The sequence below is a fragment of the Lutra lutra genome, chromosome 1 (assembly GCF_902655055.1).
Source record: "Lutra lutra chromosome 1, mLutLut1.2, whole genome shotgun sequence".
In the NCBI taxonomy this organism is placed as follows: Eukaryota; Metazoa; Chordata; class Mammalia; order Carnivora; family Mustelidae; genus Lutra; species Lutra lutra.
The window spans coordinates 122,723,899-122,751,327 of record NC_062278.1 but is presented as its reverse complement, the minus strand read 5'-3'; the positions used below and the strand labels follow the sequence as shown (position 1 = coordinate 122,751,327).

The 27,429-nt window shown below is 54.9% G+C and overlaps 1 protein-coding gene across 1 annotated transcript in view; it reads right to left on the bottom strand.

Moving 5' to 3' along the window:
* The window catches only part of ADCY5 (adenylate cyclase 5), a 148,066-nt gene that overhangs the window by 30,786 nt on the left and 89,851 nt on the right, over window positions 1-27,429 (bottom strand). The window contains exons 3-11 of the mRNA XM_047735253.1: window positions 25,917-26,038; window positions 14,346-14,457; window positions 12,648-12,775; window positions 10,762-10,920; window positions 9,708-9,849; window positions 7,683-7,823; window positions 3,764-3,786; window positions 2,765-2,909; window positions 1,628-1,725 (exon numbers count right to left, since the gene is read on the bottom strand). Coding sequence (XP_047591209.1) covers window positions 1,628-1,725; window positions 2,765-2,909; window positions 3,764-3,786; window positions 7,683-7,823; window positions 9,708-9,849; window positions 10,762-10,920; window positions 12,648-12,775; window positions 14,346-14,457; window positions 25,917-26,038 — 1,070 coding nt within the window. The remainder of the gene's footprint in view (window positions 1-1,627; window positions 1,726-2,764; window positions 2,910-3,763; window positions 3,787-7,682; window positions 7,824-9,707; window positions 9,850-10,761; window positions 10,921-12,647; window positions 12,776-14,345; window positions 14,458-25,916; window positions 26,039-27,429) is intronic.

Sequence of the window (27,429 nt, the reverse complement as noted above, 5' to 3'; positions counted from 1 at the left end):
GAGCTGGGTGCTGGTGTCTGTGAGGTCCGGACAGAGTCCCAGCAGACACACATGTAAAGGCTATCCCTGCAACAGTGTCTCATTACAAATAAAAGACGTATGGAGGCCTTGCGTACCTCCTGATAACATGCACTAAGGAGGACATATCGCTTCTGTGGGATCCTCACCCAAACTGCATAACCTCAACCGTATTGTGAAAACACATCAGACAAACCCACATGGAGACAGTCTACAAATTAATCGGCCACCTCTCATCAGAAGCTCCAAGGCCACAAAAAATAAGCAAAGGCTGAGGAAGCGTCACAGATTAGATGGGACTGCGGAGAACGAAGAGCTAAACGCAGTGTGGGATCCTACCCAGCTGCTGGGACACAAAAAGGCCACTAGGGGCAACAGCAACAGAATTAGATTACAGTCAGTCAGATAATAGCGTCGTGATTCTGGGTTAATCTCTTGCCATTCACCCTCTGCTGTTGTCAAGGAAGTGTCCGTGTTAGGGAAAACTAGATGAAGGATGTTTGGAGACTCTGTCTCCGTAGCGCTTCTATAAGTCTACAATTATTTCAAAATGAAAAGTAGAGGGTGTTGGGGTGAGGGGACTCTCCTAGATTCAGCTGGACTTAGGAGACATAACCAAACACAACCAGTGGATCTCGAGTAGATCCCAGCTATGAGGAACTCAGGGCAGGAGTTGTTTGGAGACGACTTTGGGTATGTGAACATGAACTTGGTGTTACATGATTGCAGAACTGGGGTTAATTTTGTTTGGTGTGTGGGGCATTGTGGTTAAGAAGGAAAATGCCCTGAAAATAGGTATATGGTAAGGGCTTTTAGGGGGGAAATGTCCTTGCATCTAAAATTTAAATAATCAGAAAAAAACAGATGAAACAATGGTAAAACATCATCAATAATTATATCCAGGGGATGGGTGCTGAGGATATTAATTATCTTGCTTTTCTGTATGTTTGCAATGTTGCATAATAAAAAGTAACAAACATGTAGCTACCTGCATACATGCACATACCAGTGTACACACACACACACACACACACACACAGATAACACAAGCAATTCTCTTCCTTGTCTCCATGTGACTCTGTGACGATTTACCTAAGACTTCATTTCCGAGAGCCCACTGCCCACAACAGGGTGGTCCCCTCAGGGGCCACAGGCCTCCCTCAGGGACATAGCCAGTCTTTGGAAGTGTTCTGACCTATCTGTGAGAAAAGCCATTAGAACCAGAAATCCATTCTTTGAATACCCAGAGGAGCAGAAAACCTTTATCTTTTGAAGATGTATTAACGTTTTTGCGAAAACCAAAGGTCACACAGAAGCAAACCTGGCGAATACTTTGGGTGATTTAAGGGTGACCATGGTGTGGGTGACAACGGGGCGAGATGATAAAGGATAAAATGTCGAGAAGGAGTCTCTCATGCAGCAAGGCAGGCCTGGAGGGCTTCCCGCCCTGTCACGGGGGAGTCAGACTCCCGGCTTCCCGGTCCCTCCAAGGACACAAGCGGAAGGCTCTCCTTGTCTGAACAAGGCCATCCCCCAACCCCCTCCCTGCTCTCCTCCATGACCCTTGTTCCCACCCTCAGAGCCCTGCAGCCAGGGGGACAGTACTCACTGGGGCACGATGGTGATTTGGACAAAGCAGATGAAGAGGAAGACAAGCGAGGCACAGGCCACGTAGGCACCAAATCGGTCATCCACCTGCTTGGAGTACTGAGAGGAGGGCGCAGGGTGAGGGGGGCCTGGTCTGCTCCAGCCCCGCCCAGCCCAGACACGCGGGCAGCCCACTCCTAACACCTGGGAGAAAACTGCCCTAGCCTTCGTACTCAAGAAACCCGTCCGAAGCGACATAATGCGATGCCTGTGGGGACAACAGCTGGACTGTGTCAAACCGGACACTTTCTGCGGGTCGGGTCACCGTGAAAGTCCTTCATAATGATCCTGGCTCCAATCACGGAGCACCAGCTACAGTCTAGGACACGCGCCCATCTGTGGTGTCCTCGGCACACCCTCGAAAGAGCCCAGGGAACAGGACCTGTGTAGCTGCCACTTCACAGAGAAGCGGACAGGAAGCCTGCTGCAAATCACAGAGCTCATCTCCCAGGGGCCAATTCCTCCTGCGACACCAGCCAGCTGCACCCACCGAGGCTGTGCTGGCACAATGTCACCAGAGAGGGCGCTCGCGGCTCGGGTCCCGTTCCCCAGGGCCAGCAGCATGTGCTCACAGGTCGGCCTCACAGGACCAAGGTTGGGTCTGGCTCTGTCACGACTTCCCTGGTGGCCTACAGCAAGTCGCCCAACCACTCAGTCACAACTTAAGGAGATGAGACAGAGAGATCTTGACTGTTTCTTCCGACTTTTTGTCAGTGTGCCAAAGGCAGAAGGGAGGTCCTCTGGTGATGTTCATAATGGTAACAGCAATAAAAATAAAATAAATACCAACTAACATCACTGAACATCCGTGGCAGATATGATTTTGTGTGTTTTACACATATGGACTTGTTTAACCCTCACTTCGCCCTCTGAAGAAAGTCAGAAAACGGAGGCATGAGGAAGTTACGACTTAGCCCTGCTGACCACGAAATGTCTCCCCGAAATCTCCATCTCCTGAGCACTGTGGCATTGGAACAGGCGACACTGACAAGAAAGGGCACTTTCTGTGGTGACGGGGACAACAGGGAACTGTCGCCCTGTCCTCCTCCCCCTGGTCCTGGTCCTGCCCAGGGCCTCCTTCCCACCCAGGGTGCCCTACCTTCTTCTCTAAGTCAGGCTCCCTGAAGGTCAAGAGGAACTTGCGGACATGCTCAGACCGCAGCCTGTCGATGCTCCTGGCGTCAATGGCGCGGCCCAGAAACTCATCCACTTCATCCTCAGGGTTTGCACTTTCTTGGGCATTCCTGGGGAGCAAGAGGAGCAGACGCGGGACAGGCTGACCACCAGGGGGCGCCGACAGAGGGCCCACCCGGAGCCCTGCACCCGGAGCCCTGCACCCAGGCCCATCAGAAAGGCCCTAATAAGGGGCGGGGACTCTGGGACTGTGACCAGGATGGCCTGAAGGCCAAGTCCCCTCTCTTAATCGCACACGTGCACAGAAAACTGCCCATGTCTGACCCTCTGGCTGAAGGGCCTCGCTGACAATAGGCTTTTCTGAACTACTAATACATTATTGTAGTGTAACAATAATATGACTTATCATAGAAGGTCTAATTGCTTTTTCCCACAGGTGACAGTCTCTGCTCTTCACTGCCCAGCTGCACCATCATCCCAGACACCCTCTGGGAAGCGGGTTTCATGATCAGGCTGCTGCAGGAAAAGCCCTATTCCTCAAGGTGACACCCAGTCGTCAGTGAGGTAGCTAGTGCCCCAGAGCAGGGAAGTAGAAGAGAAAGAAGACATTCCCTCAGGGCACTAGGATGTGACCAGGGGCCGGTGACCAATGTGGTGGGTCTGCATTTTCCTGAGAGCTGCGGTTCCTGTGTGTGTGTGCGTGTGCACACAGCCATGAACAGAGTATGCATGTCTATAGTTATGTGTGCACACATGTGTCTGTGGGGTGAGGACACATGGGCGGCGCTCATGCCCGGCCTGTCTGCCGGGCGGCCCCTCTGTCAGCAGCAGGGCCTCCGGTCACTCTCAGCCAAGACCGTGAGGGCACACTGCCCACACAGCACGGGGCAACCGAGCTATAAGGCAAACTTGGGGCTATCCCTCAGGCCAAGAGAGCAGGAATAAAGAAAGGCGTATTACTCACTTGTCCTTGGGGTCTTCGAAGCCCTAAAAGAGAGGGATAGAGAGGGAAGGAAAGGTGTATGAGAACAGAGAGGATGCTTCCAGAAGGGACTGTGGGAAGGCAGTCTAGCTCACCAAGGAGCCTGCCCTGAGGGAGGCCTGTCACTCAGGAGTTTTTTCTTCCTTCCTTCAGCGATACAGCCAGGGTCTTCCTATGGGCCAGAAGCTGTGCTAGATGCTGCAGGAGGCAGGCACTGCGATTTCAGGCGATCCACTGGCAAAACCCCAGTGTCTAAGCAAATCCTGTCCCCACACCCAATTCCCCAATCTCCCCTTCTTCCTGGACCCAGGCAGGGTAGGTCCCTCTCAATTCTGCATTGAAATAAGCCTGGAACAAGAGAAACCACTGCGTGATCAGTTCCCACATGTGTGCACACCCCCTGCGCCCCCACTGAGCACACAAAGTTCCCCCATCTGTGAGCTTAAAAGAGTTAAACTCCAGTGACCTGCAGCAGCCTTCATGGTATCTGAGAACCAGTGTGTTCTTCCAAGGCCAGAATTGGGTGGGCACCCGGGAGGTGAGAAACCTGCCTGCCACGGGAGTGACTACTGCTCACATACCTGGGCAGCGGTGAGTGTGACAGTCCCTTTTTGGTTGCCAACCTCAAAGCCCTATTTACAGTTAATCTACACCGTCCAGGACAATGTGTCTCAGGGTGTGACCAGGTGTGGCAGAATGGAGGGTGGGTTCCCTGAAATGGGAAGGGGATAGAATCTGGGAGGCAGAGACTTCGGCAAACAGCCCCAGGGCCGTTTCAGATAAGGCTCAGGTTGCCAGGACGAGGACAGAAGGCTACCTGCGGTTTCTTGTGGCCCAGTGTGGAGCTTACTGATGGGCAAACACGGGGGTCAGCAAGTGCCAGGTGAACCCAAATCCTAAAACACCGCAGACGTGTTTTGAAAATGCAAAAATCAGGATTTATGTTGCTCTCCGGGAACCAGAGCTGCCAGATGCTAAAAGAGATTGGGGCCCACACTGCCCCAGTGTCTCCATTCCTCCCGAGGGGAGGGCTTCCGAGGGCCTTGGCAGCCTCTAATGGCAAATCCAAGTGCCCGACCTCAGACTCTGAGCTCCTCCCAGGCTGCCTGGCAGTGGCCCTCCCTGGACAAGCCAGATCTTCTTCTTGCCCTCTGAGCATCATCAGGCCCAGGCCACGAGACCTGGCCCACGACACCACCCCAGCCTCGGCAGGAGGAGTTGGGGGGGACTCATGTGAGTGCTCCACAGGGGGGCAGGCCCATGCTGGGTGCTCCCGGGATCTGTCAGGCATGAGCTTAAGTGGGCAGCAGGGAAGCCAGAGAGCCAGCTCTTCACAGAATATGGTGGGGGGCTGGCCCTGAATTCCATCACAGGGGCTGGCCATGACTTTACTCTGGGACCGAGGACAACTGAGCTACTATTAAGCCAGCGCTGGCTTCTGCTGCTCAGAAGTAGACCTGAGACGTTTTTAACAAACCTGTTTCTGACTTTCTCCTATGCTCTTTTGGTCATCTGCTGGGGCTGGGGGTGGGGAACAGGTCTGCTCTGTGTGCCTTGTTAGTGTGGAGAGCTGAGCACTGGGCTGGTGTGTTGGCAGACTGACCATGGCAGACAGTCATTAAGTACACAGTCCAGGGATGCCTGGGTGGCTCAGTTAAGCGTCTGCCTTCTGCTCGGGTCATGAACCCAGGGTCCTGGAATCGAGCTCCATGTCAGGCCCACATTCAGCAGGGAGTCTGCATCTCCCTCTCCCTCTACCCCTCCCCCTGCTCATAATTTCTCTAATACATAAATAAAATCTTAAGAAAAAAAAATAACCCAGTCCAGTAGACGGGGTTCAAGTTCCCCAGCCTGCTTACTAGATCTGGAACAGCGGTCCTCCACCCGGCTAGGAGGACCCCCAGAGAGGTTCCTGCAGTTTGTAACACACCACTTCCAGGGAGAAGCTCTTCCTCTGTGTATCCTTCTCAAAGATCTCAGACAAGCATACCACCAAATGCTGACGGTGTGCCAGGCAGCTTCTGGAACCACGCCATCCACAGCCTGGACATTCTGACTGCATGGAGGGGGCGTGGCGTGTGTCCTTCGACGCTGGCCTCTGGTGACTCTGCCCAGCCAGGATGAGGGCCGGGGAGTCTCTTCTCCCAAAGGCTGCAGCAGAGGTGTTCCCAGCACTCTTTGTCCACACACTTTCCTGTCCCTTCCTGCTGGCGAGGCAGCTAACACCACGGAGAAATCCTGTAGCCCGTCTCCCCAACAACACCCCTTCTCTTCCAAGGCTCCTGGTCCTAACAATGATTAATGTGTCTGCTAAACCAGTGCTCACACTCCCAGCTGCCTCTGAAATAACTAAAGACTGCATTTACACCAAATACCACCAGGAGAAAAGCTTCCCCACGATTTTAAACAGAGAAAGCCCACCGGGTGCCTTTCCTGCCTGCTTGTGGCTCTTCTGCTCCTCGCTCCCACAGTCTCCTTCTCACCTCTGTCTTCTCCCTCCTATCTTCCTGTTCCCTCTTCCCTGCCCCCTGAACGACAGCCTCCCTCTCTGCCCCAGGCTCTCTGTGATCCCCCCCCACCTCTGCCCACCCCCTCTCTGGTCCTGGTCACACGGATACAGAGTCCACAGGAGATTATGAAAGGGCTGGGGCGAGAACAGAGAGGAACCACCAATTGCTCTTTGCTTTGGGGAGGGCCCCCCCCAGGAGGGGAAGTGGTGGCTGGAGATCTGTAGAAGTCCAAATTCAAAGCCCTGGAGGAAGGCCGGCACCCTTCCTCCACTCTGCCCCCTCATAAACTTGGTGTCCTATAAGTTGCTTCTTTACCATCAAAAATTAAAATGAAGGTCTTGACTCAATTCATTTTTTGACCCCATAGGTTTTCCTTAAACCCCTGTCATCTGTTAGTTGCCAGCTAGCAAGGACCAGAGTGGCCGGGTCCCCAGCCTGTCCCTGGCTCAGTCTGCTGCCTCTGCTGGATTTTCATAGAATTTACCTGCAGTCCCTGTTGCTATAGCTAAAATGTGGTCAAACCCACAGACCCCAAATTTGTGATCGTAGTGCCAGCATGCCCCATCTTATTCCAGTACTCTGGCTCCGAGGGAACAAAGTGCCCCCCAGACACGCACAGCTCCCTGCACCCTCCGGCCTCACTCATCCCTCTCCCCGTGTGGGCGCCTCCTGCCTGGGAACCAGGCTGCCCTCGAGCTAAGGAGCAAGCGTGGATGTGGAAGCCAAGCTCTCAGATGAAAAGAAAGAAAACACTGCTGCTGTACCCTTACCTGATCTGTCATCCCTCTTCCTCTTCGTCACATCCTCTGAATTATTTCTATCATCCCCGGCAGAACCCAGACAGTGCATCCCAAATTAGGTGGCCCCTGGTGAACTCAGGGAGGGCCGGGGCTGTCTGTCCCTCGAGGCAGGCAGGGTCACTTGAAAGGGACGTAGCACCCTTACCATGGCCTCTGCCCATCCAGTCTGCCTGCCCCACCCCAGACACCTGCGGTTAGCAGGGGCACTTCTCAGCACAGAGGGCTAAGGGGACCATCGCCTGGTGCTTGCCAGAAAGTACTGAGATGGTTTCTGAGCCCGAGGATGTGTTTCAGCTGCCTGGGAAAGGCAGAAGGTGCTGGAAGGATGTCTGAGGAGTTGCTGTCCCACCAGATGGTGCCATGGGAGGACTAGAGGCTCTGCCTGGACTTAGGGTCTGCTTCCAGCCTTTGGGACTCACGGAGAGAACCCAGGGCCAGAAGGCAGGTGCTCTGGGTCCTAGTCCAGTGTTGCTTCTGTGACTCTCCAATGTTCTGTCAGGCAACCTGAGGGGCCTGGCCCAGTCCTCACACCCATGGAAGGCCCCAGCGCCGGAGCGGCTTCAGCCCACACGCTGCCCCACCTGTACTTACCATCCGCTTCATCTCCTTGGACACCTGGTTGCCCCCCAGGTGGTTGTAGAAGGGACGCTCGGCCCCCCAGTGGGGTGGGTTGTGCCCAATGGAGTTGGTTCTCTGGCGATTCATCTTGGCAATCATGGCCTTTTCTTCTTTCTGCAAGAGTAAAACAGACAACATCAGCCTGTGGGCAGAGCCTACCGGGTGAGCCCGAGTGGGGCGTTTCTCATCCCTCCTAGGCACCTGGCCACGTAGGAATTAAGGAAGGTGGCCTTTCCTTTGGTGCACAGTCAGAGCCTAGTCTGGGATCCCGGAGCTCAGTGTAGAAAGCCTCCTAAATCCCTTCCCACTCCCCAGCGCTAGCCCTGGCTGGCCTAGGTGGGAGGCTGATCTCGTGAGAAAGCAAAGGGGTGTGGGGGCGACTGTCATTGGCACAGAATTCTCAGGGGGTGGGCAGAACCTGGGTCCAAGAGAGGAAGAGAGGAAGGGAGAGGAAACCAAGGATTCTAGTCTCCACTCGACTTATCCCAAACAGGCATGTTCTACCAGAGAGGCAGCTTCTGGAGGTTCGGGTCACTAGAACCTGAGAGGCAAAGGCCAACATATGTTGTACAAATACACAAGTGGGGCCTCGGCTGTCTCCCTATATGCCAGCCACGATCTCTGTCTGGTCGTCCACCCATCCGAATGGGCTCCAGGTGGATGGTTGGAGAGGCCCTGGGGAGACCGGAGGCAGCCTTCCCCTCAGCTCCCTCTCTAAGCCTGGGAAAGGAGCCCTTCGGATCAGGGACGCAGCTGACACGGCTCTGGGTGGAGTGGGGTGGGGTATGAGGTATCACTCCCTGTCTCCATTTCATCTTTCTGGACCACCTATCAGAAGAACATGACCCAGAGAACCCAGAGTAGCAGGTGAGGCCTCAGCCTGAGCGAGGCAGGAAGCTGGGGCTGAAGACCTTGTCACCCTGACAGAGGGGAGGGTGTGGGAGGGCCTGGGAGGAAGTCAGTTCACTTATACTCTAATCAAAGAGCAAGCAAATGTTCAAAAATGTGTCAAATAAGGCTCTCCCCAGAGTGCCTGAATCCTCCCATCCTTCTCTGTGTTCTATGGGGGACCCAACGCAGCTCCTGTCCTGCTGTGGGAAATGAGGTCCCCCCCCCCCGGTGATGTCCTTGTCAGGGTGGACACCTGCCCCCAAGGAGCCCCTAAATGTACCTTTGGGGTCACCCAAGACTTTCTCTGGACTTTTCTCCCAGCTTAGTTTTATCTTTCATCTAACTTCTTACAAAAGAAAGAGGGAAACCTTTCTCTATCAAAGGTCACTGACCAGCAGGTCAATTCAATGGAAAGATTCATTGGTAAAAGGTTTTTTAATCTAGGGAGAAATAGAAAATGTTCTCTTTGTTCGCTTTTTAAAAATTAAGAACATGGAACATGACACTATTAAAAATAGAACGCCGAAGTCTGCTAATAATTAAGTTTTATATTTGGGCAAGTGTGGGCTGGGACAAAGGAAGGGAGGCGAAAGGGACTAGAAGGTGAAACCCTGGAAAGGATGGAGGTCCTCCAGAGAAACGAAGGTGTGTCAGGACAGACGGCAGAAACAGTCAAGACACATAGAGGCAGAAAATGGCCCAATATCCACCTGGTCCAGGCAACAGACAAGGAGCAGGATGGACACGAAACCAATGGTTGGACAGAGAGTAGATGGTGGACAGAGTCCCTGCTGTTTCATTTCCATGCCTGGCCTGTGGCTGTGCTTTGGCTAACTGATTTGAGGCCTGTTGCATTTCTGCAATGAATGCAAAATTAAAACACTGTTGCTTTGCTGTTGGCCTTTGCAAGCCCTCTGTAATGCTCACGAGCTTTCCCAATGCAGGAACCACAGTGCGTGAGGAGTTCATGCCTGGACTCAAGGAGAGAGTGAGAAGAGAAGGGAGGGGATTCCTCCCTAGAAGAACAAGTCCCCACAGCCCCCGCCGCCCCACTGGGTTCTCTCCGTCCCACCAGTCCCCCAGCCCTCAGCCCTCTCCCCGGCCGACCCGCTTCTGGGTACAGCGCAGGATGAGGAAGGTCTCGATACTGTGCTCCTTGAGGTAGGCGTTGCGCTCGCCCCCACAGCCCGGCTCCACCTCGTAGTCCCCATTCAGGTAGTTGAGCGTGGCCTTGGTGATGTGGATACGCCTGCAGGTGGGGAGGGACGCAGGGAGAGGAGGGCAGAGAACATGACTTCAGACCTCTAGCCCCCACGCAGAACCACTCTGTGACTGACTCTGTCACAGATCAGATCCCAGAGCCCGGCACTTGGGCTCAAAAGCTAACCTCAGCCTAGATCCCGACCTTGATCTCAGTGTGCTGTATCCCTCCACTGTCATCGTCATGGTGGCTCCAGGAGGCCCCTTCCGAGCTTGTGTCCACCCTAAGCATACCATATCCCACTTAAGTTGTAGCGTTGTCATAGCAGAAGACATCACTGGCTCATGAGGAGGACACAGCCTCGGTCCCACAAACTTTGCTAACCTGCTCTGAAGCTGGCAGTGGCCCCGGCTGAGAAGAGGCCTAAGCCCAGATCCCCCAGCTGCACACAGAGGTCCTTTTATTACAGGCACTGTTTCTCCCGCAGGTCCCTAATAGCTCTACTTCCATTCCTTGGAAACACCATGTTTCCTATACCTGTGCCTGTCCTCACCTCAGTCCCTCGGACTGCCTCTCTTTCCACCTCATCTTCCTCACCTGTCAGAATCCTGCCCAGCCATCCAGGCCAACCCATGTCCCACTTCCTTTCTGTCCTGGCTACTCCAAAATTACCCATGGTTCCTCCCACCTCCAGAACTCTACCTCACCTATCCCATCGCACAAGCTGCCCTGTTTTATGCAAATATCTTCTGGGTGAAGTTCTGGGCAAAGGTTGAGAGGATGCTCCCTACAAGTTGCCCTGGTGTGGTGCAAGTCATTTGTTAAGGAGCGGAATTTTTACTTAAATTCTGTCAACCCAGAGTTGCAAGTTACCCCATCCTGCCCACCCCAGCCCCCTGCCTCACAACAGTCATTGGGGGAGGGGTGGGCTGGGGAAGTTAAGTCTGGGCCCTCACTCACCCTGCCTTGCCTCCAGCTTCCATGTGGTTGGCCAGCGTGACGTCATTAGACCAGACGTCGAACTGCCACTTCCTGAGACCAAGGACACCGCAGTGTACTCGCCCGCTGTGAATTCCCACACGCATGTTCACGTTCACCCCTGTCACCTCCCGGACCAACCTGGGGATGGAGCAGGGGTAAGGCTAGGAGAGGGTCAGGGACCAGGCGCACAGAGTGGGGGGCGAGGCTGGAAGGCACGGGATCGGGGGTGTGACAGAAGGTGCAGGGGTCAAAGAGTCACTTCTCTCTGGTCCAGCCCAAACCCAGAGTCTGAGACTGTTTCACCTGAGGTGGGCAGGGGCTGGGCCCTGGTACTCAGCCCCTCCAAGCAGGGAGGCGTCGCTTCCCGGTGTGGCCACAAGGGGGCACAGTGCCTCACACTCCAGTCAGGACCCCACTGCTTTCCCAGGAAGGCACCTTGGGCCTTCGCTAGCTACCCTCAGTCAATTCAAATGTATTCTGAGGATGCAAATGCTCTTAGTGCCCACTTGAGCCAAACAGAGAAGTTAGAGCCGGGGCAAACCCCATTTGTGTAATGCTCAGAGTTGTCCCCATTGCTGCTTCTTGGATATTAATGGTGTACTGAGCAAGGTGGTTAACTGACTGGGGAGGTTCCATGTGCTCGAAGCAGCACCACTTCCCACCACAGGCACCCAGGGCTGAGGGCGTCCCCGGGACATGGGGGACCCCTCCGTGGGCTGCAGGTTGTGACAGGAGCTATACTGCTCTGGGCATCCATCTGAGGCCCAGGGTCTGCAGAAGAGGGTGCAGGAGCTCGGCGCCAGGGGCGGGGGTACACGGTGTGTACTCTCTGGGGACCTGCATGCTCTCAGATACCCTGGCATAGGCCCACTCAGCCAGTGGCAGGCCGGCAGCCTGACTTGGACCAGCCCTGGAGGCTTGCCATCCTCCTTACCAGCCAGCGAGCGGTGAACACCCGATGCAGGGAAGAGTTATGTCATTCATCATTTCTCTTGTCCCTGCTGTGCCTTACATCCACGGTGCCTCGGGACCCTTGCTCGAGTTGCTAGTATCTCATTCCACCTTTCTGGCTTAAATCCCGGGCCACGTCCTGCATGAAGCCTCTCCTGGTCCTCCCAACAGAAACAAATGCCCCTCCTGCCCCCCATCTCAGTCTGCCTCCCTCACCTGATGCCATCCGCTCTGCATGACTGGGTGGCATACAAGGGCACTCAGCAAACACTGCCCAAAGGGGCTCTACCAAACCAAAGGGACCTGGCCACCTTCCTGGACAGCTGCTCTGCCCTTGACCTTGTCCACAGCGGCTCTTCCTTTGCCCCACCCGGGCTACTTTGAAGCTCCAAGTTACTGAGCCTAAGTTTGGATTATCTCCATATCTTTTAATAACCAGGGCTCCTTCTCTGGTCGGCAGTGACCAAGAATTGGCCAAAGATCCTTCTTGCTATTGCTCCCAGGAAGGATGGATTTTCTTAAATGGGGACACCTGCATTTGCATCCGCCTGGCATGTTGTATTACCCTGGGGAGATGTTTAACCTCCCCGTGCATCCAACCTCTCTCGCCTGGGAAGAAATGGGGCTGGGTGGCCATGGGCCCTGAGAGATGAGGGAGGGAGGCACAGGGCAATGCATGATGGCCAGCTTGTCCTCTTGTCCTCCTCGCCTGCAGAGCTGGGGCCACACCTCCCACTGCCCCGGAGTCTGCAGAGCTCTCCCTTCCTATAGGACACGCTCCTCTGGAACAAGCTTCCCGGGCAGCTGTGGGCAGAAGAAGCCTAGGAGAAGGCTCTAAGCTGGGAGGCACAAATCAACCCTCCAACATCAGGTCCTCAGGCTGTGGGATGGCCCCCTCCCAGACAGACACTTACGAGATGGCCTCAATCATGTCCATGCCCATCTCCACACAGCAGTGGGCATGGTCAGCCCTCGCTTCCGGCAGCCCAGAGACACAGTAATAGCAATCCCCCAGGATCTTAATACGTAAACAGTGATTCTCCTGGAAAGCAAATTAATTTTAAAAATTAAAAATAGTAGGAAAGAGAAGTGGGAGGGAAAGAAACGGGAAGCAAACAGATTCACCCCATGCCTGGAATAACTTGCCTTTTAGGGCAGCGAGCACAGACAAAGGCATGGCCCCAGCCCCAGGACAGGCTTATCAGGAGCCGAGGGGGGGATGGAGGCCAGGCTGAGCAGCCCTCAGGCATTCCAGCCTCCCCAGGCTCAGGAACTCACTTTTATGGTCACTGCTGAGACCCAAGCAGAGTGCAGTGGGTCCAATGTGGGTGCAAAGAGCGCAGACTTATCAATTTGAGGAAGGTCCCAGGTTGAGAGTCGGTGTCCCTGCTTCTACTCTCAGGAACTGGAGAATGCTCTGACCCTTGGCCTAAGGCTCTATGAGAAGTTTTCTGATTCTCCTTCTTTTACAAAAAGACTGAAGCAGGAATGAGACTTAATCAAAGCTTGCCTGCTCCTCAGCCTGTCTGAGATTTGACCAAACAGCACGCTGCTAACCAGCAAGCATGTGAGGACTAAGACCTCCCCACCCCGCAGAGCTGAAGTCCTGCCCACTGCTGCTCCTGAGGAGAGTAACCAGGCACAACGGGGGTCACCCAGCAGGTCCCAACTGAGCCAGAACTAGGACTCGGATAGGATGTCACTAATCACCAATTCTCAGCTCTCCAAGTCTGGCCACCAGAGGTTACTTCATGAAGTAGGACACTGGGACTCGAATGTCCATGTGGCCTGGATTCTCATTGAAGGCCCGTCCAATGTCCAAGGGCCCAGCATATATCCAGTTCCCCTCATCCTGGTCAGGGGATAAAAACCACCATGCCAGTGTGAGACCCGCCATCTAATGCCCTTGGAGGCCCTGCACCCCTCTGACTGGCACCAGCCTCTCATAAATGGTCTGATGGCAAAAGGAAACGTGTCCGCCTATCGGCGGACATTGCAGTGGGCAGCCCTGACATAAAGTGACTCAACAGAGGTCTGGGACATCACTCAAAAACACAAAAGCTGGAGAGGATGACAATATAAACAGGGACTGAATGAGCAAATATGTCATTTACCGCTCCATGGCCTGGGATGCTACTTCCAATTTGTCTGAACAGCACAGAGTCCTCTTTCTGGAAGCCTCTGGGGGGTGGCACATAGCTGTCTGCAGGCCATTTGGGATTCAGACTCATTCTCTTATCACTCTGGCCGAGCTCCCCAAGAAAATGGCTCTACGGGCACTGAATCTGCCCCACCAAACAGAAATTCCTCAGAGGCCTGGGCAGTGTCACCTGCAGGCTTTCCCATGCCCTTCCTCAGATGGAAGGCTCACTCCCTTGCTCCCTCATGATCACCGACAGTACAAAGACACGTCCAACTGTGTGAGGTGTGAGGAAACACAGCCACAGTGCGTACATCCCCCCTGCCCAGCAGGGCACATGCTGGCCCAGGGCCTGTCCCTGGGGCTCACAGGGCCTTGGCCATAGCGCTCTCCCTTGGGCGGCCCAGATGGAGCCAACCTTCTGGCTCTGGCAGGGGCCCGGGTGCCGGGGACGGCAGGGAGGGTGACTCACCGCAGCCAGCTTGTCAAAGCGGGCGAAGAGCTCGTTGAGGGTCATGACCAGCTCCTGGGCAGTGCACTGGGATGCCAGGCTGGTGAAGCCCTCGATGTCGGCAAACAGGATGCTGGGGAGACAGGTGGAGGAAGACCCCTGTGAAGGAGGAAGGACAGGGAACGCAGCTGCTGGCCAGCAAGAGTCCTGGGGACGGGGGGGCTCCAAATGGCTGCTGGGGAGGCATCAAGGGCCCCTGGCCCTGGAGAGTTGAGGGAGCTGGCCTCTCCATGCTGCCCAGGAGACAACTCTGTGCTCTCATCGTGCCCTCATTCCCACCCAGGATGGCGGTGGGGGTGGGGTTGGGGCAGAGGCATATGAGGCCTGGGAGTGCGCATCTGTCTGAGTTACTGAAGACAAGGCCCTGTGCACCCCCACCCCCAGTTCTGTCCCCTCTTGGGCCTGCCCTATGTGACTCCTGAACAGCCCCTTCAAGGTAGCTGTGGCCTTTGATTCATGGGCTTAGAAAGTGTTCCAGGCCCCAGTGTCAATCCCACTAAGGTCTCACTTCCCAGCCCCACAGATAGGGTTTCGGGCCGAAGCCCTCCATCCCTAGGGAGTCTCTAGAAGGGACAGACTAAAGAGGCTCAGGCAGAAGAAAGAGAGAGAGGAAGACACAGCCAGCAAACATGTCTGGAAGCCTCCAACTTGTCCCTGCCAGCAACAGCAGCCTCATCCCCAGGCATGGAGTCAAATGCAGCAGCCGGTCCCCACGGTGGTTATTGTGGGTCTTCTGTGTCTGTGGCTTGTGTTCTGGAGACCGAAGCCATCTTCCTTTTCTTTCACAGCACACCACTAGAGGTGAGGTCCTAGGGCTGGAGTGTGGAAGGGCTACTGGAGTTTTTTCTTTCAGTGGACACAGAAACGTAATAACCCTCATGTACTGAGATGGCCTGGCTCAGGGCTGGGAGCTTGCAGACTGTCTTCTCACTGAGTCCTCCATGCAGCCCTGCAGCAAAGGCTTGGTGTCTCCTTCTCAGGGACGAGGTGCCTGAGCCCCAGGGAAGAAGCTGTCAACAGCAGCATGGTGGGCTCCTTCTCCAAGGCCCGTGTTCTTCCCACTATACCGCAAGTCTCCAGAGGCCCCACATAGCCTTCTTTTTTTAAATGAGGAATGTAGAACAAGCATATTTTGTCATTCTATCTGGAAAATGTGTATTGGTGCATTAAGCCTGTCTTTCTATTCTGATGTTTGATACCTGGGGCCTCACTGACCCCGGGGAGCCTGTCAGTCCCAGGCCGGTCAGGACTCAGAGATTGTCCAACAGCTTGCCTTAGCGTCCAGCGCCCTACAGCCCAGCTAGGCTCTCACGATCAGGCCATGACTCTCCTGCCCTAATCACCCCCGGGATGGGTACCAGACTCGGGACGGTCCCTACACCACAGAGCCCACTGAAATGATTCCAACTAGCCCATCCCAAGCCTGCTTACCCATTCCTTCCTGCAGAAACCCCAACAAAGTCTCATCCTCAAACCCCTCTCACTCTGCCTCCTGACCCGCCGCTGCAGCACTTCCCCAGGGGCCCCCACGGTGTGGGGGCGACCTGCTCGCTTCTCCCAGGATGAGTAACAATCTTTCCAATGGCAGTTGTCTCCTCACCTCTTTGCCTTCGCACATCTGGCTGGTAATAAAACCTGTCTTTTGAAACAACTGGACACTGTCCTGTGCCCTTTATGTGTATGAACTCACTTGAACACCACAACTACCCTATGAGGTCAATATCCCCCTTTTACAGGCGAGAAAATGGAGGAAAACAGAGAGGATGTGTCCTGTGCCCAAGGCCACACAGGCAACCTGGCTTCACAGCCCAGGAGCTGAACCCATAAATATGAAGCTGTTGGCTCCAGAGCCATCTTAAGTAAATATGAGCGTAATTCCGGGGTCCGGCATTGTGAAAGGGGCAGAGGGAGCCAGAGGGGCTGGTATGGGTCACCACATGGCGTCCGGGACTCCATCAGGAGGGGGGCACCCTCAGCGGCTGCCCGCCAGCCCAAATGAGGGAAGGTGCAGACAGACAGGCCAAATGAGGGGAAAGAAGAAAAGCTGAGGAGGAGGAATGGAGAGGAGAGACACTGCCCCGGCAGGCCACAGAACTCGGGAAAGCAGACAAGCTATTCTTCAGCAGGCAGCTAGGGGACAGGGGCACAGATGGTGCGAGGTGGTCGGGAGTCTCCAGCAGACTTCGATGCCTGGGGTCTAACCAGGCAGATGAGCTCAGCAACCCCCTCCAAGGGGAGTACACAGGGAGTGCCTTGTGTCAGCATGCGTGGTAAGAGGAGCAGAGGAGGGAAGGCTGCCATGCCCCCAGTGCTGATCTCAGCCCCCTAACTAACTAGAGCCCCCTCTCCACCCAGCTGCCGCTTCTCCGCCAGTCAGTCTTGCAGGCAACTGGCCTGTTCCGCTCAGGAACAAGAGAAAGGTCTCTCCCAGTCTGTGGAAAAGCGCCATCACGTAGTTGTTCTGGAAACTCTTCTTTAGCTCTCAAGAATCCAGAGCTAGTTCAGGTTGGGGTCAAGATCCACGGCTCCAGAGTTAAGAAACATTCACCGGGCTGGAGCAGTATCTTGAATGCAAAGCCAGCAGATACCAGACCCGTGGCTATTCCATGCTAAGTCCAACGCTACACAGCATCAGCAGCCAGCTGTCAACGGGCCGTCCTGCCTCTGAGGCTCTGGGCAGAAGCCTTCCTTGCCTCTCCCTAGTTGCCAGTGGGGGGTGTCCACGCTTGGCATTGCGGGGCTGGCAGCTGTGTTATTCCCATCTCGGCCTCTGACCTCCCGTGGCGCTGTCCCTGTGTATCCAGGTCTTCATACAGCATTTTCCTCCTTTTAGGAGGACACCCCTTATATTGGATTAGGGGCCCACCCTACTCTAGCATCTGAACCTGATTTCATCTGCAAAGACTCTATTTCCACATTCACAAGGACCAAGGGTCAGGACTTCAAACATATGTTTTAGGGGAACCCAGTTCAACCCAATGTTCTAATGTATGTTTGTTGAATGGAAGAGAATAGTCACCCTTTCAAAGCAAGCAAGAGGCAAGACCGGTCACCTCAGCAGCTCATCCTTCAACCCCATGGGGCCTCTTGGAGTCCCAAGCTAAGTCACCTGAGACAGGAGCCTGTGGGGCCCGGGGCCTAGGTCCATGGGATGAACGGCAGAACAGTTACAGAGGCCACGAGTGGCTTCCCAGTCCATGCCAGGAGGCGTGGGAAACAACGGTGGTGTGTGAAGGGCCTCCGGGGGGCCGAGAGAGCCGGAGACCCCTCCAGCCTGCTGGGGTCTGCTCTTCACAGCCCCTCCTGCGGGGGAGGAGTGGGGGGGGGCACAGGCTGCCAGCAGATGAGCTGGGGCGAGATGGAGCCACCAGCCCACTAGAGAGGAGTGGCTCCGAGCAGGGCTCAGCATGGGTTGCTCCTTTGCGCAGAGGCTTGGACAGGGTCTCCAAGGTCTCAGCTCTGCAGCCCTGAGGCCTGTCCTACACATTCATGAAAATTCCGCCCCCTCCACATCCCCCCACCTCCCGTCAGAGGGAAGTCACAGGCCTCTGCTATCGCCTCGGTGGAGGGTTGCCCTCCACGCTGTCACTCAGGAAGGGCCTGTGTTTTTGAGGTTTGCCCAGCTGTAGACGGTCTGTTCCCCTGGCAAGATTTCCTAATCGGCTCTTGGGTGACCCTGAAGGCCATCTTCCAAGCATGCTGGGCCCAGAGAGGCAGGGAGGTCCTCCTCCATCCATCAGCTCCCGCTTCAGAGCTCAGCTTGGCAACGCGCTCAGGCCCTGGCAGTGGGGGCAGCGGGGGCAGTGGGCACATGGAAGCCGGTCCAGCCCACTGTGGTGGCGCGCTCCTCCCTGAGCCCGGCCATCCATCCCTTGCAGCCACCCACCTTCTCCTCTGCAGGCCAGAGTGGCCAGTCCCCGAGGCGGCCCAGTGACCACCAGGCCTTTCCGCCGCAGCTCGGCCCAGCTTCTCCACACGCGTTTTTGGGGAGGCACCTCTCCCTGCCGTTGTTCCCTCTCGCCCCTGCAGGCGCTGTGACCTGACAAAGATGTTGGGGTCTGACCCTGCCCCTGAACAGAAGCCACGCCCAGCAGCCACTGGGGCACCCAGACACAGACTTCTCCTCACAGTCTGGGCAGAAGGCAGCACCAAGGACCTGCTTCTCAGACCTGCATTTCTCGGCACTGTACACGGAGGGGACTCAAGAAATGCTGGGAGGCAAACCGTCTGTTGAGGCCAGCCCAGGGGGCGTGGGGGCCTGGGGAAACAGAGGTCATCGGGCAAGGGCAAGAAGGGAGTATGGCAAGGTCTCAGCCCAACTCTCAGGATCTGGGCCTAGCGGGAGCTGAAGGTTTTAGGGAAGCAGGGCAGGATGTGCCCTGGAGGCCTTAGCAGCGTAGGCTGGGGAGGGGTCTACCCCTGCAGCATGTCCTCTATATGCTCCAAGCCATACCACCTGGGTCCAGGCCCCCAGTACGATAAAGGAGGAGTGGTGGGTCACTGGTACGCGCTTGGCGAACGGTGCAGTCAGGCTGCTCACACCAACATCTAGCTGACGACGGACACCAGATGACTGGGCATTTTCCAAGGGGGGGTGCGAAACAATTAGAGCAGGGCATCTAGACAAGGAGCAGCCAGAGAACCTTCTGAGGGACAGATGGGAGAGGCAAAGGAGAGTGGCCACTGAGAGAATGCTGAACACACTGGATATGGGTACACAATCCACCCTGGACAGCCATGCCCCCTCCACTCTCGTGGCAACGGGCCACCTTCCTTCTGAAAGCTGAAGGGCCCTGTGACTGGCTTGAATCTCGGGATTGGATCCAGCGGGTCTGGGGTCCACAGATGTCCTGTTACCAGCCTTGGGGCCTCCTGCAGACCCTATTCCAACCCCTGATCCCCTGGTCCTGTTTCTGCCTACCAAATCCTACTCTCACCGCCTAGACAGTGGACCTCCCATCGCATTTACAGACTTTGTGTTCAGAAAGCCTTGCAAGAGCTGGGGGAATGTGGCCCACAGGAGAAGCCCACAAAAGGTAAAGGGTTGCACCAAGACTGAGCAGTAGTCAGTGACCTCTCAGTGATGAGCTCGTGGTGTTTTCTACTGTCTTCTCTGTATTGTTAGTTCCTAATTTTCTACAAAAAAAGAACACATCCTTTGTAGAACAAGAAAGGTTGAAAACTAATTATGTTCTTCTAAGATCTGATTCTAACCCTTCTATCTTCATAATGTCTTTTCTGACCTACCCAACCCAACATAATTCTTCTTATTCTGAATTCTTATTAGGATCAGAATTTCCAAGGCCTGGCCTGACACATTCCAAGGGTCGGTGTCTTTTCACCTTAACTTCTCTGCCTTTCCCTCTACCCCCAAGGCCCCCAATTTTGAATCCAAAGAGCTAAAATAACAAGTCCTAGCTGGCTGCCAGCTCCATTCCCCACTGATCCCCATTCCGTGTCCAAGGACAAACTCGGGTCTCTTGTGAAGACCCACGTCCATGCAAGGAAGTGAAGAAACCACCTCAGGCAAGGTGGAGAAGCGAAATGGCCAGTTGCTATGGAAAACACTGTGGACTCCCTTAAAAAATTAGAATGTAGCAATTTCGCTTCTAGGTATACACCCAAAAGAACTGAAAGGAGGGACTCAAGGAGGGACCTGGGCACCCATGTTCACAGCAGAATCATTCGCAATAGCCCAGTTTGGCAGACGAATGGATAAACAAGCTACGGCGTACACACGCCACGGAGTACTAGGCGACCTGGAAAAGGAAGGAAATCCCGGCCCACATTACCACATGGACGAGCCTTGGCCACGTTATGCTGACTGAAATAAGACTGCCGTAAAAGAACATGTACTGTGGGATTCCAAGGCCATGAGGTACCCGGAGTAGTCAAAGTCACAGGCACAGTGTGGAACGGGGTTGCCAGGTGCCGGGGGGGTGAGAGGGGAGAGATGGGGAGTTGTTTCACAGGGACAGGGTCTCGGTTTTGCAAGGTGAAAAAAGTTCTGGAGACAGATGGTGATGGTGGTTCCACAATGATGGGAAAGGTCAAAATGGCCTGTTTTATATCGTATCTATTTAATCACAAGTAAGATAATGAATTAACTGGTTGTTTAAGAGGAAAGCCCTGCCCCCAGGGGCTTCCCCAATGGGACCGGATGGGTTATGAGGCTGCTGTTCCCACTGCACTGGGCATGGCCCGACCTCACTGCTGAGGGCTGGATAGTCCCTGAGGGGCTTTTCTATCTTTTCTATCTACTCTTAGTCACACGTGGCAAAGAAGGGCAGCACAATAAATGTGGGATGAATGAGATAATAATATAAAGGCCACTTGTGTCTATAATTGGTATAGCGTAGAGCTCAGAATACTTTTCTTAGTATCAGGTTGGAGACAGGAATGCTAGGCTTACGGACCATCCCTTATGTGCTCGGTTCCCGGGAATATGACTGGAGGTAAATATTTTTCCTCTCTGCTCCCAGGGTGCACAATCCACCCACAGGTATCTGAGCATGGAGGACGCCGTCGTGAGGCCATTATAATTCAGAGCCGCGCCGCAGCTGAGCCAGACTCCAGAACGACCTGGGGAACACAGCCAAGTCCTTGAAGGAGACGGGAGAGGAGATGATAACCTTAAAAGGGGGAGGTTCAGGAGAGGCTGGGGAGAGAAGGAAAGAAGGGGGGAGGTGGGGGGAGAGGGAGCCCTCCCCAGCCCCCTCCACACATACCCCCCCCAGTTTGGATTTGGCTGTTACCTCATTTCCACCCCCTGAGTTCACAGCTCTTCGGCCAGGCCGCCTGAGAATGAGTCTGTGATTCCAGCCAATGAGCCAAGACCCGCTCTCCATCGAGAACCCCTCTGGGGGTCCAAACGGAGGAAGCCAGGTGAGGACCAGTGCCCCCTGGAGGAGCCGGCTCTCCAGCCCGCCCCACCATCTACAACCTCTAAAACCGCAGGGCTCCCGAGTGAGGACATGTCATTCAGGTGCCAAGCTGTCTCTCTCGGTTGGGACCCATAGGGCAGTACCATATCCTTCAGTAGCCTCTCAGGGCTGGCTTGAACGTTCCCTGCCCCCTGAAACGTTTGGGGTATTGGTCACCTGACCTTGACTCTCACCACATACCCTGCTCCGCCTCCAGAGAGCAGACAATCTGCAGCTACCTCCCAGGTGAGGGGCCTGGCAGGGGCTTTCCATACTCTACCTCATCTCCCCTCCCAGCACCCCACGAGGAGTGAGTCCTGGGGCTCTCTCTTAGGGGCTCTGTTCCTTTGTGGCTTTTATCCTAACAGAAAAATTGAGTGGTAAGTTTTGTAACATCTATATATGCTTGTAAGAATGCAAAGCGCTACCCCCATTCCTTATGTGATTCATTCCCAATTCACTGATTGATCTGCTGTTTATTGTATGTCTTCATCAAGAGAAAGCAAGCTTCCCAACATCGAAGACAGTGTCCCTCTTAATTCCTATTTCAATCCCTGCCTCTGTAGCTAAGTGTCCCACCAGTGGAAGCAGAGGAAAGTAGCCACTGAATGGTTGAGTGAGGGGACATCACCATCTCCATGTCACAGATGAGGCACCTGAGGCTCGGGTTAGGTGACTTGCCTGAGTTCCCACAGCCAATACGTGGCAGAGAGGGGTGTGACCCAGGCTGCTCCACACAGACATTCATCTTGCTCCACAACAGTGACATTTTGGCAAGGGTCCCCTGGTGACAGCTGGGTTCTGGCAGCATCTGTAAGTTTACTGTGACCCACGGGAATGTGCTATGTACTTCTAGGGCCAGCCCCTTCCTCCCACCTCAGTGCCCTCCTCCCAGACAGAGGAAGAGGCCTCTGGCATGCTGGAGGCCTTTGTCCCAGGAATGCGGGGAGGACAGCGCAGCCTCCCTCTGATCTTCACATTGCCCTGGCTGCAGGAGAGGCAGGTGTCTGCGGGGAGAGGACTGGGAGGAGGGCCCTCAAGCCACAGGTCTGACACCCCAGCCACAGGCCCTGGTCCCAGCTGCCCTGTCCAGCCAGAAGGGTTAAAACATCTCTACCTGTCGCTACATGTCAGACAGGAGAGCCTGGGGACTCCGGGGGCGGGGGGTATCTCCAAAGGTTCCTGGGCCCCTGGCCCACCTCAGTGCATTGCCAGTGGCAGCTCAGCACCAAAGCATCTGACAGGTTCCCGGCAGGTCCCAGGGACAGTTTTCTATCGGGCATCAGGAAAGGGGAAGGCCATAGCGGGCAGTGGGGGTCTGCTGTCACCCCTCCCTGCCCAGGCCAGACTCTCCCCACCCATTAGTCTCCTGCCCTTCCGCAGATCCAAGCCCAGTCTGTCACAATGCAGGGCTGATTTATTTTTCTTGTGGCCTTGTTCTCGGTAGGGACTAGAGAGCAGCATGTCATCACCCTGTCTAAATATTATAACTCTGCAGAGAATTGACAAACGTGACTCATCACCCTTCCACGCTCCAGCTAGAGAATCCCCAGGCCTTGCTTTGTTGATAGGAGTGTGATAATCATCACAATAATGGCAGTAACGACGATAATCACTGCTCCCAATTACTGAACACGTGGCCAGGGCCAGACACGGTGCTAAGCACTTCCCTCACACCCTTTCATCCGCTCTCCACAACCCTGCTAAGTTGGTATCCTTCCCGTCCCATCAAGAAGAGGAGGAGACTGAAGGTCAGAGTATCAAGGCCCCCCACTTGCCCTGCTCACAAGGCCAGGGGACAGCGGAGCCCGATTAACCCCAGGCCCCAGACCTAATCACCGCACCTCAAGCCCAGCCCCAGGGTGCTTTTCTATACCTTGATGTCACCCCTCCACCCACTACTCAGCCCAGCACCCAAGTCAGAGACTAAGCATGCAATGGGTTTCCATCAAGACCTGCGGCCACAGCTGCTCACAGAACAGGAAGGGCCCCCATGGGCTATTTGCATCTGATTGCTCATGGCTGGGCTATGGTGTGTACCAACCATAACCAGCCTGGCAATTTCAGAGTCAGAATTATGTCCATCCCTATGAAAAGAGTAGCGTCTTGATTTTTCTCCCCTTTCATCTGACAGCTGCATTGATCCTTAGCTCATCTAAAAACAGAAATACCCCCCTGGGGGCTTGGTGGAAGGGGTCTGGTTCTTGCCACATGGACACTCGGGTCACTCTGTGATTCGGGTATTATTCTTTTCTTTACCCAAAGTCACAGCCTCCCTGGGAGTGGAAAGATGAGGGGATGTCTCCCCAGGAGCGGGTGACTCCTTATGGCGGCAGAAGAGGCCCGAGTCAGCCCCTCTGCCCCAACCACCTTGCTGGAGAGCTGGGGGTCCAAAGCAACGGAGGGGCAGGAGACGGAGGGGTGAGAGGGCCAGGTGTGGGGCAGAGATGCAGAAGTGGGCAGATGTGCTAGCCCAGCCAGGCTGAGAACCTACGCCTTGCCTGCCACACTGTTTCTGAGCTGGGAATTTTCTGCATTCCCTACGTGTTCGACATCATACTTTAGCAGAGTCAGCCAGATGCTCTGCCGAGCTGTGAACAATCAAGAAAAGCACCTTTTGTCTGTGCTGTGCTTGAAACAATGCCAGGGCCCGTGAGGCCTTGAAGACGGGACTGAGAGAGAGTATCCCAGAAGCGGGTAGCACAGGGGTTCCTGTGTGTCAGCTCCCACCTGAACTTTGGGCCTCCAGGATGTGTTCTAACAGGGAAGGCTATTTCTTTAAGTGTCCTAGAGTCCCCCAGATTTCAGGGGTTGCTAAACAGGAAAGGCCCCTGGTGGGTCCATAGTGTCTGTCTCTCTCTCTCTCTTTTTCTCTCTCTCTAGAAGCCAAACCTCTCTCCAGAGTCTCCCCTTGGCTGGGGACTCCCCGAGATTCCTTCCCACAAATCCTCATACACACTCCTTTCTCCTGGGCATGCAAAAAACACCTAGTAAGGCTAGTTATGAATTCTGATACCGAAAAGTTTCCTGGGGGCAGCTGTCCCACTTAACCAGCTCTAGGATCTTAGACAAATTAATCTCTATGCCTCAGTTTCCTGCAAAATAGAGATAATAGTAGCACCGACTTCTTATATGTACGTTGTGGACTCAGCAAATGTTTGAAAGTATTCAGAAGAGTTTTGGGTTAAAGAGGCACTAGATGAATATGACTGTTGTTGTGAGCAATTTTTCTACCTTGTGGGGGCAGAGAGGGGTGTGAGAAGAAGTGGGGAACCAATATGTCAGCATGACCTGCCTAATCCCAGGCCCTACTCTCCTCTCTTGAGCTCGGCTCAGTGGAGCCCACGGCCCCTCGGAATGCCTCCTGAGCAGGCATGGGGACTCGGCCTGCAGCAGCCCTCTTCCCACCACTGGCGATGCTCTCCCTGCCTGACAGTGAACATGTGTGGGCTTCAGGGGGATCAGGGTACCCCAAAAACTGAGGACACAAGTGTTGTTCAGGTAACCTCTTTCTCCCAAAGGCTTAGCATTTTTTTTGGAAGATGGATACAGGACACAAGGGCAACCAACAGTCTTGGATTCCCGGGTACGCTTGGCAACTGGGCAATTGCGCCTGAAATTCTGATGATTTCTACATGAAAACGGTGTCCTCCCCACCCCTGCAGCCATCAGCCTTGCCTTGAGTGCACATTTATCAGCGTGTGCGTGTAGGTGTGTGCACCCTTATTCATTTTATTCCATTTAATCCCTTTATGAAAATTCAGCCCAAGCCTCCAGAGGGTTCCCTCTATACCAGCCTTGGAATATTTGTGGGTCCAAGGAAAACCTGCCCAGGGAGAGAGTCATTCTCTTAAAGGCAGCTTCAGCAGCTCCTTTTCTGGGCCTGTGGGATGATTCCTGGGCTCTCCAGGAAGCCATGCTGCAGGAAGGCCACTGAGCCGCTCCCCATCCCCACAGAGCTCTGAAGCAGGCTGTACACTCTATTAGGCTACATCTGTTTGGACGGGCCTGCCGTCAGCAGCTTCCCTCTAGAGAAGTGGCGAATGTGCAGTAAAAGGGGCATGGGCTCTGGGACAGGCTGACCAGAATGCACCGCCCTTTACCATTCCTGGCTGAGTGACCCTGGGCAAGGGTCTTAGCTGTTCTGAGCTCAATCTCTAAATGAGGGATGCTGATAAGGGAACCCACCTTGCAGCATGGTCAGGAGGACTGGCAATGAGGTACATAATGCCTGTCACAAACGGGCTCAGAAGAAATGGAAGCTGCTAGATAATGATGAAAATGGAGATGATAATAGCAACATGCAGGTCCCAAGTTGGCTTTCTGTCGCCCTTGTTAGGCTAGGAGTTTCCCCGACAGCTGATGCTACTGCTTTCTCTTTTCTCCTCCTTCCTTCCCTAGCTTCTCCCTGGGGCCTCCCCTTAATAATTCACTTCACCAACCTCGAGGGTGCCACGTGGCTGGGGCAACCCAGACAATACACCCCAAAGCCACAGACCACACAGTCAAATCAGCCACAGACCTCCCTTGGAAGGGCAGAAAGTGGGGATGTTGCCTCCCTGGGGATCAGTCCTCCCACACTGCCCTCGCCCCCCAGCCTCATTCCTACCTCACGTTGTCATGTTTCTGGATGTAAATCTTATGGAACATCATATCCTCCTGCTTGGCATTGATGTCTGCTTTCATCTCCATGGCAACATGACGGGGCAGGACAGACAGCAGGAGCCGCTCCTGGGGAGGGAAGCACATGCTTTCATCACAGCTCCCTCCGCCTGCCTGGCAGTCCCCTTCCCTCCCCAGGCCAACTCCTCAGCGCCTGAGCCCCCCCACCCACAGGGCCCTGGAGAACTCCTCAGGTTGGCCTGAAATTCAAGGAGCGAACACTCATGTGGGGGTGAGGCCAGTGTGATGCCTCAGGGCTACTTGGACTCTTCTCCCTGGGAGACCACCCAGGTTTTCTGTGCAGGTACTTGGGGAAGAGCACACCTGGTGAACCAGTACTGAGCCCCCTGGAATCCTGGATGTCACCTGAGACCATGTGTGACCACAGGCAAATGACTGAACCTCTTGGAGCCTCAGCTTTCCCATCTATAAATAGGGAGGGGGCTGCTGAGAGCATGACATCACTCAATTAGTCATCAAACACATACTGAGCTCCAACCATGTTCCGGGCACCGTGCTGGTGTCCCCGAGTTACGACTGTGGGAGGGGCAAGGTTTCTCCTCCACAAAGCTCCCAGTCTTGTGGGATTACGCAGTACTATGGAACACTGCACAGGGGTAACTGACCCAGGCTGGGGGGAATGGGGTGGCCAGAGAGGGCTTCATGGGGACCAGAAGGATGAGGCTGGGGTGCTCCATTTCCACGTCAGGGATAGTACCAGCAGAGGGGGAAAGCACACGGATTCTGAGAACCTGAGAGAAGCTAAGACCTGTCAAAGAGGAGGAGGGAGAGTAGCAGGGAGAGGGGCCAGGAGCACGCTGTGGAGGGGAGGGTCCCAACTTTGCCTCCCTTCCACGTTCTCCTCCCAGTCCCGCCTGCTGCGAGAGGTCCAGTGGCCTCAGGAATGGGCGACCTCGACCTGCGCCCGGACAGCCCACTACCCATGCCAGGCGCTCTGCTAGCCTAGCTCACAGACTTCTCCCACCTGGGACCCTTTACCCTGGCTGGCCCAGGCCTCCTCATTCTCCCATCACTCGCCCCTGGATGCTGGGCCCCCCGCCTTGTGTGGCCCTAAGACTCTGCTCCTGTTCCTGCATCTTTCTGGTTTCTCTCCCTCTTCCTGCCCCCACACAGCACATCCGTGCCTCTCTCCTCTTTCTGCTCACTCTCACCCCTCTGAGCATGGTTTCCACCAGCTCCTTTTCCCACCACCCCTGCCCCCTAGACCTTGTCCAGGCTCCGTGTCTCCAGCTGCCTGCTCGATGACTGGCTACTGCAACCTTGATGCCGCACCCGAAACCACCTCCCCTTCCCAGGTTTCTATTCCCCAGTGGCTCTTCAAGTTCTTGCCTTTGCCCGTGTCAGCCCCCATCCTCCTGGTCAGAAGGTCAATACCCCGCCCACGTAACTGCTTTTACTCTTCAGAACTTTCCCTCTGAGATTCATCCCTGTCCCTTTGG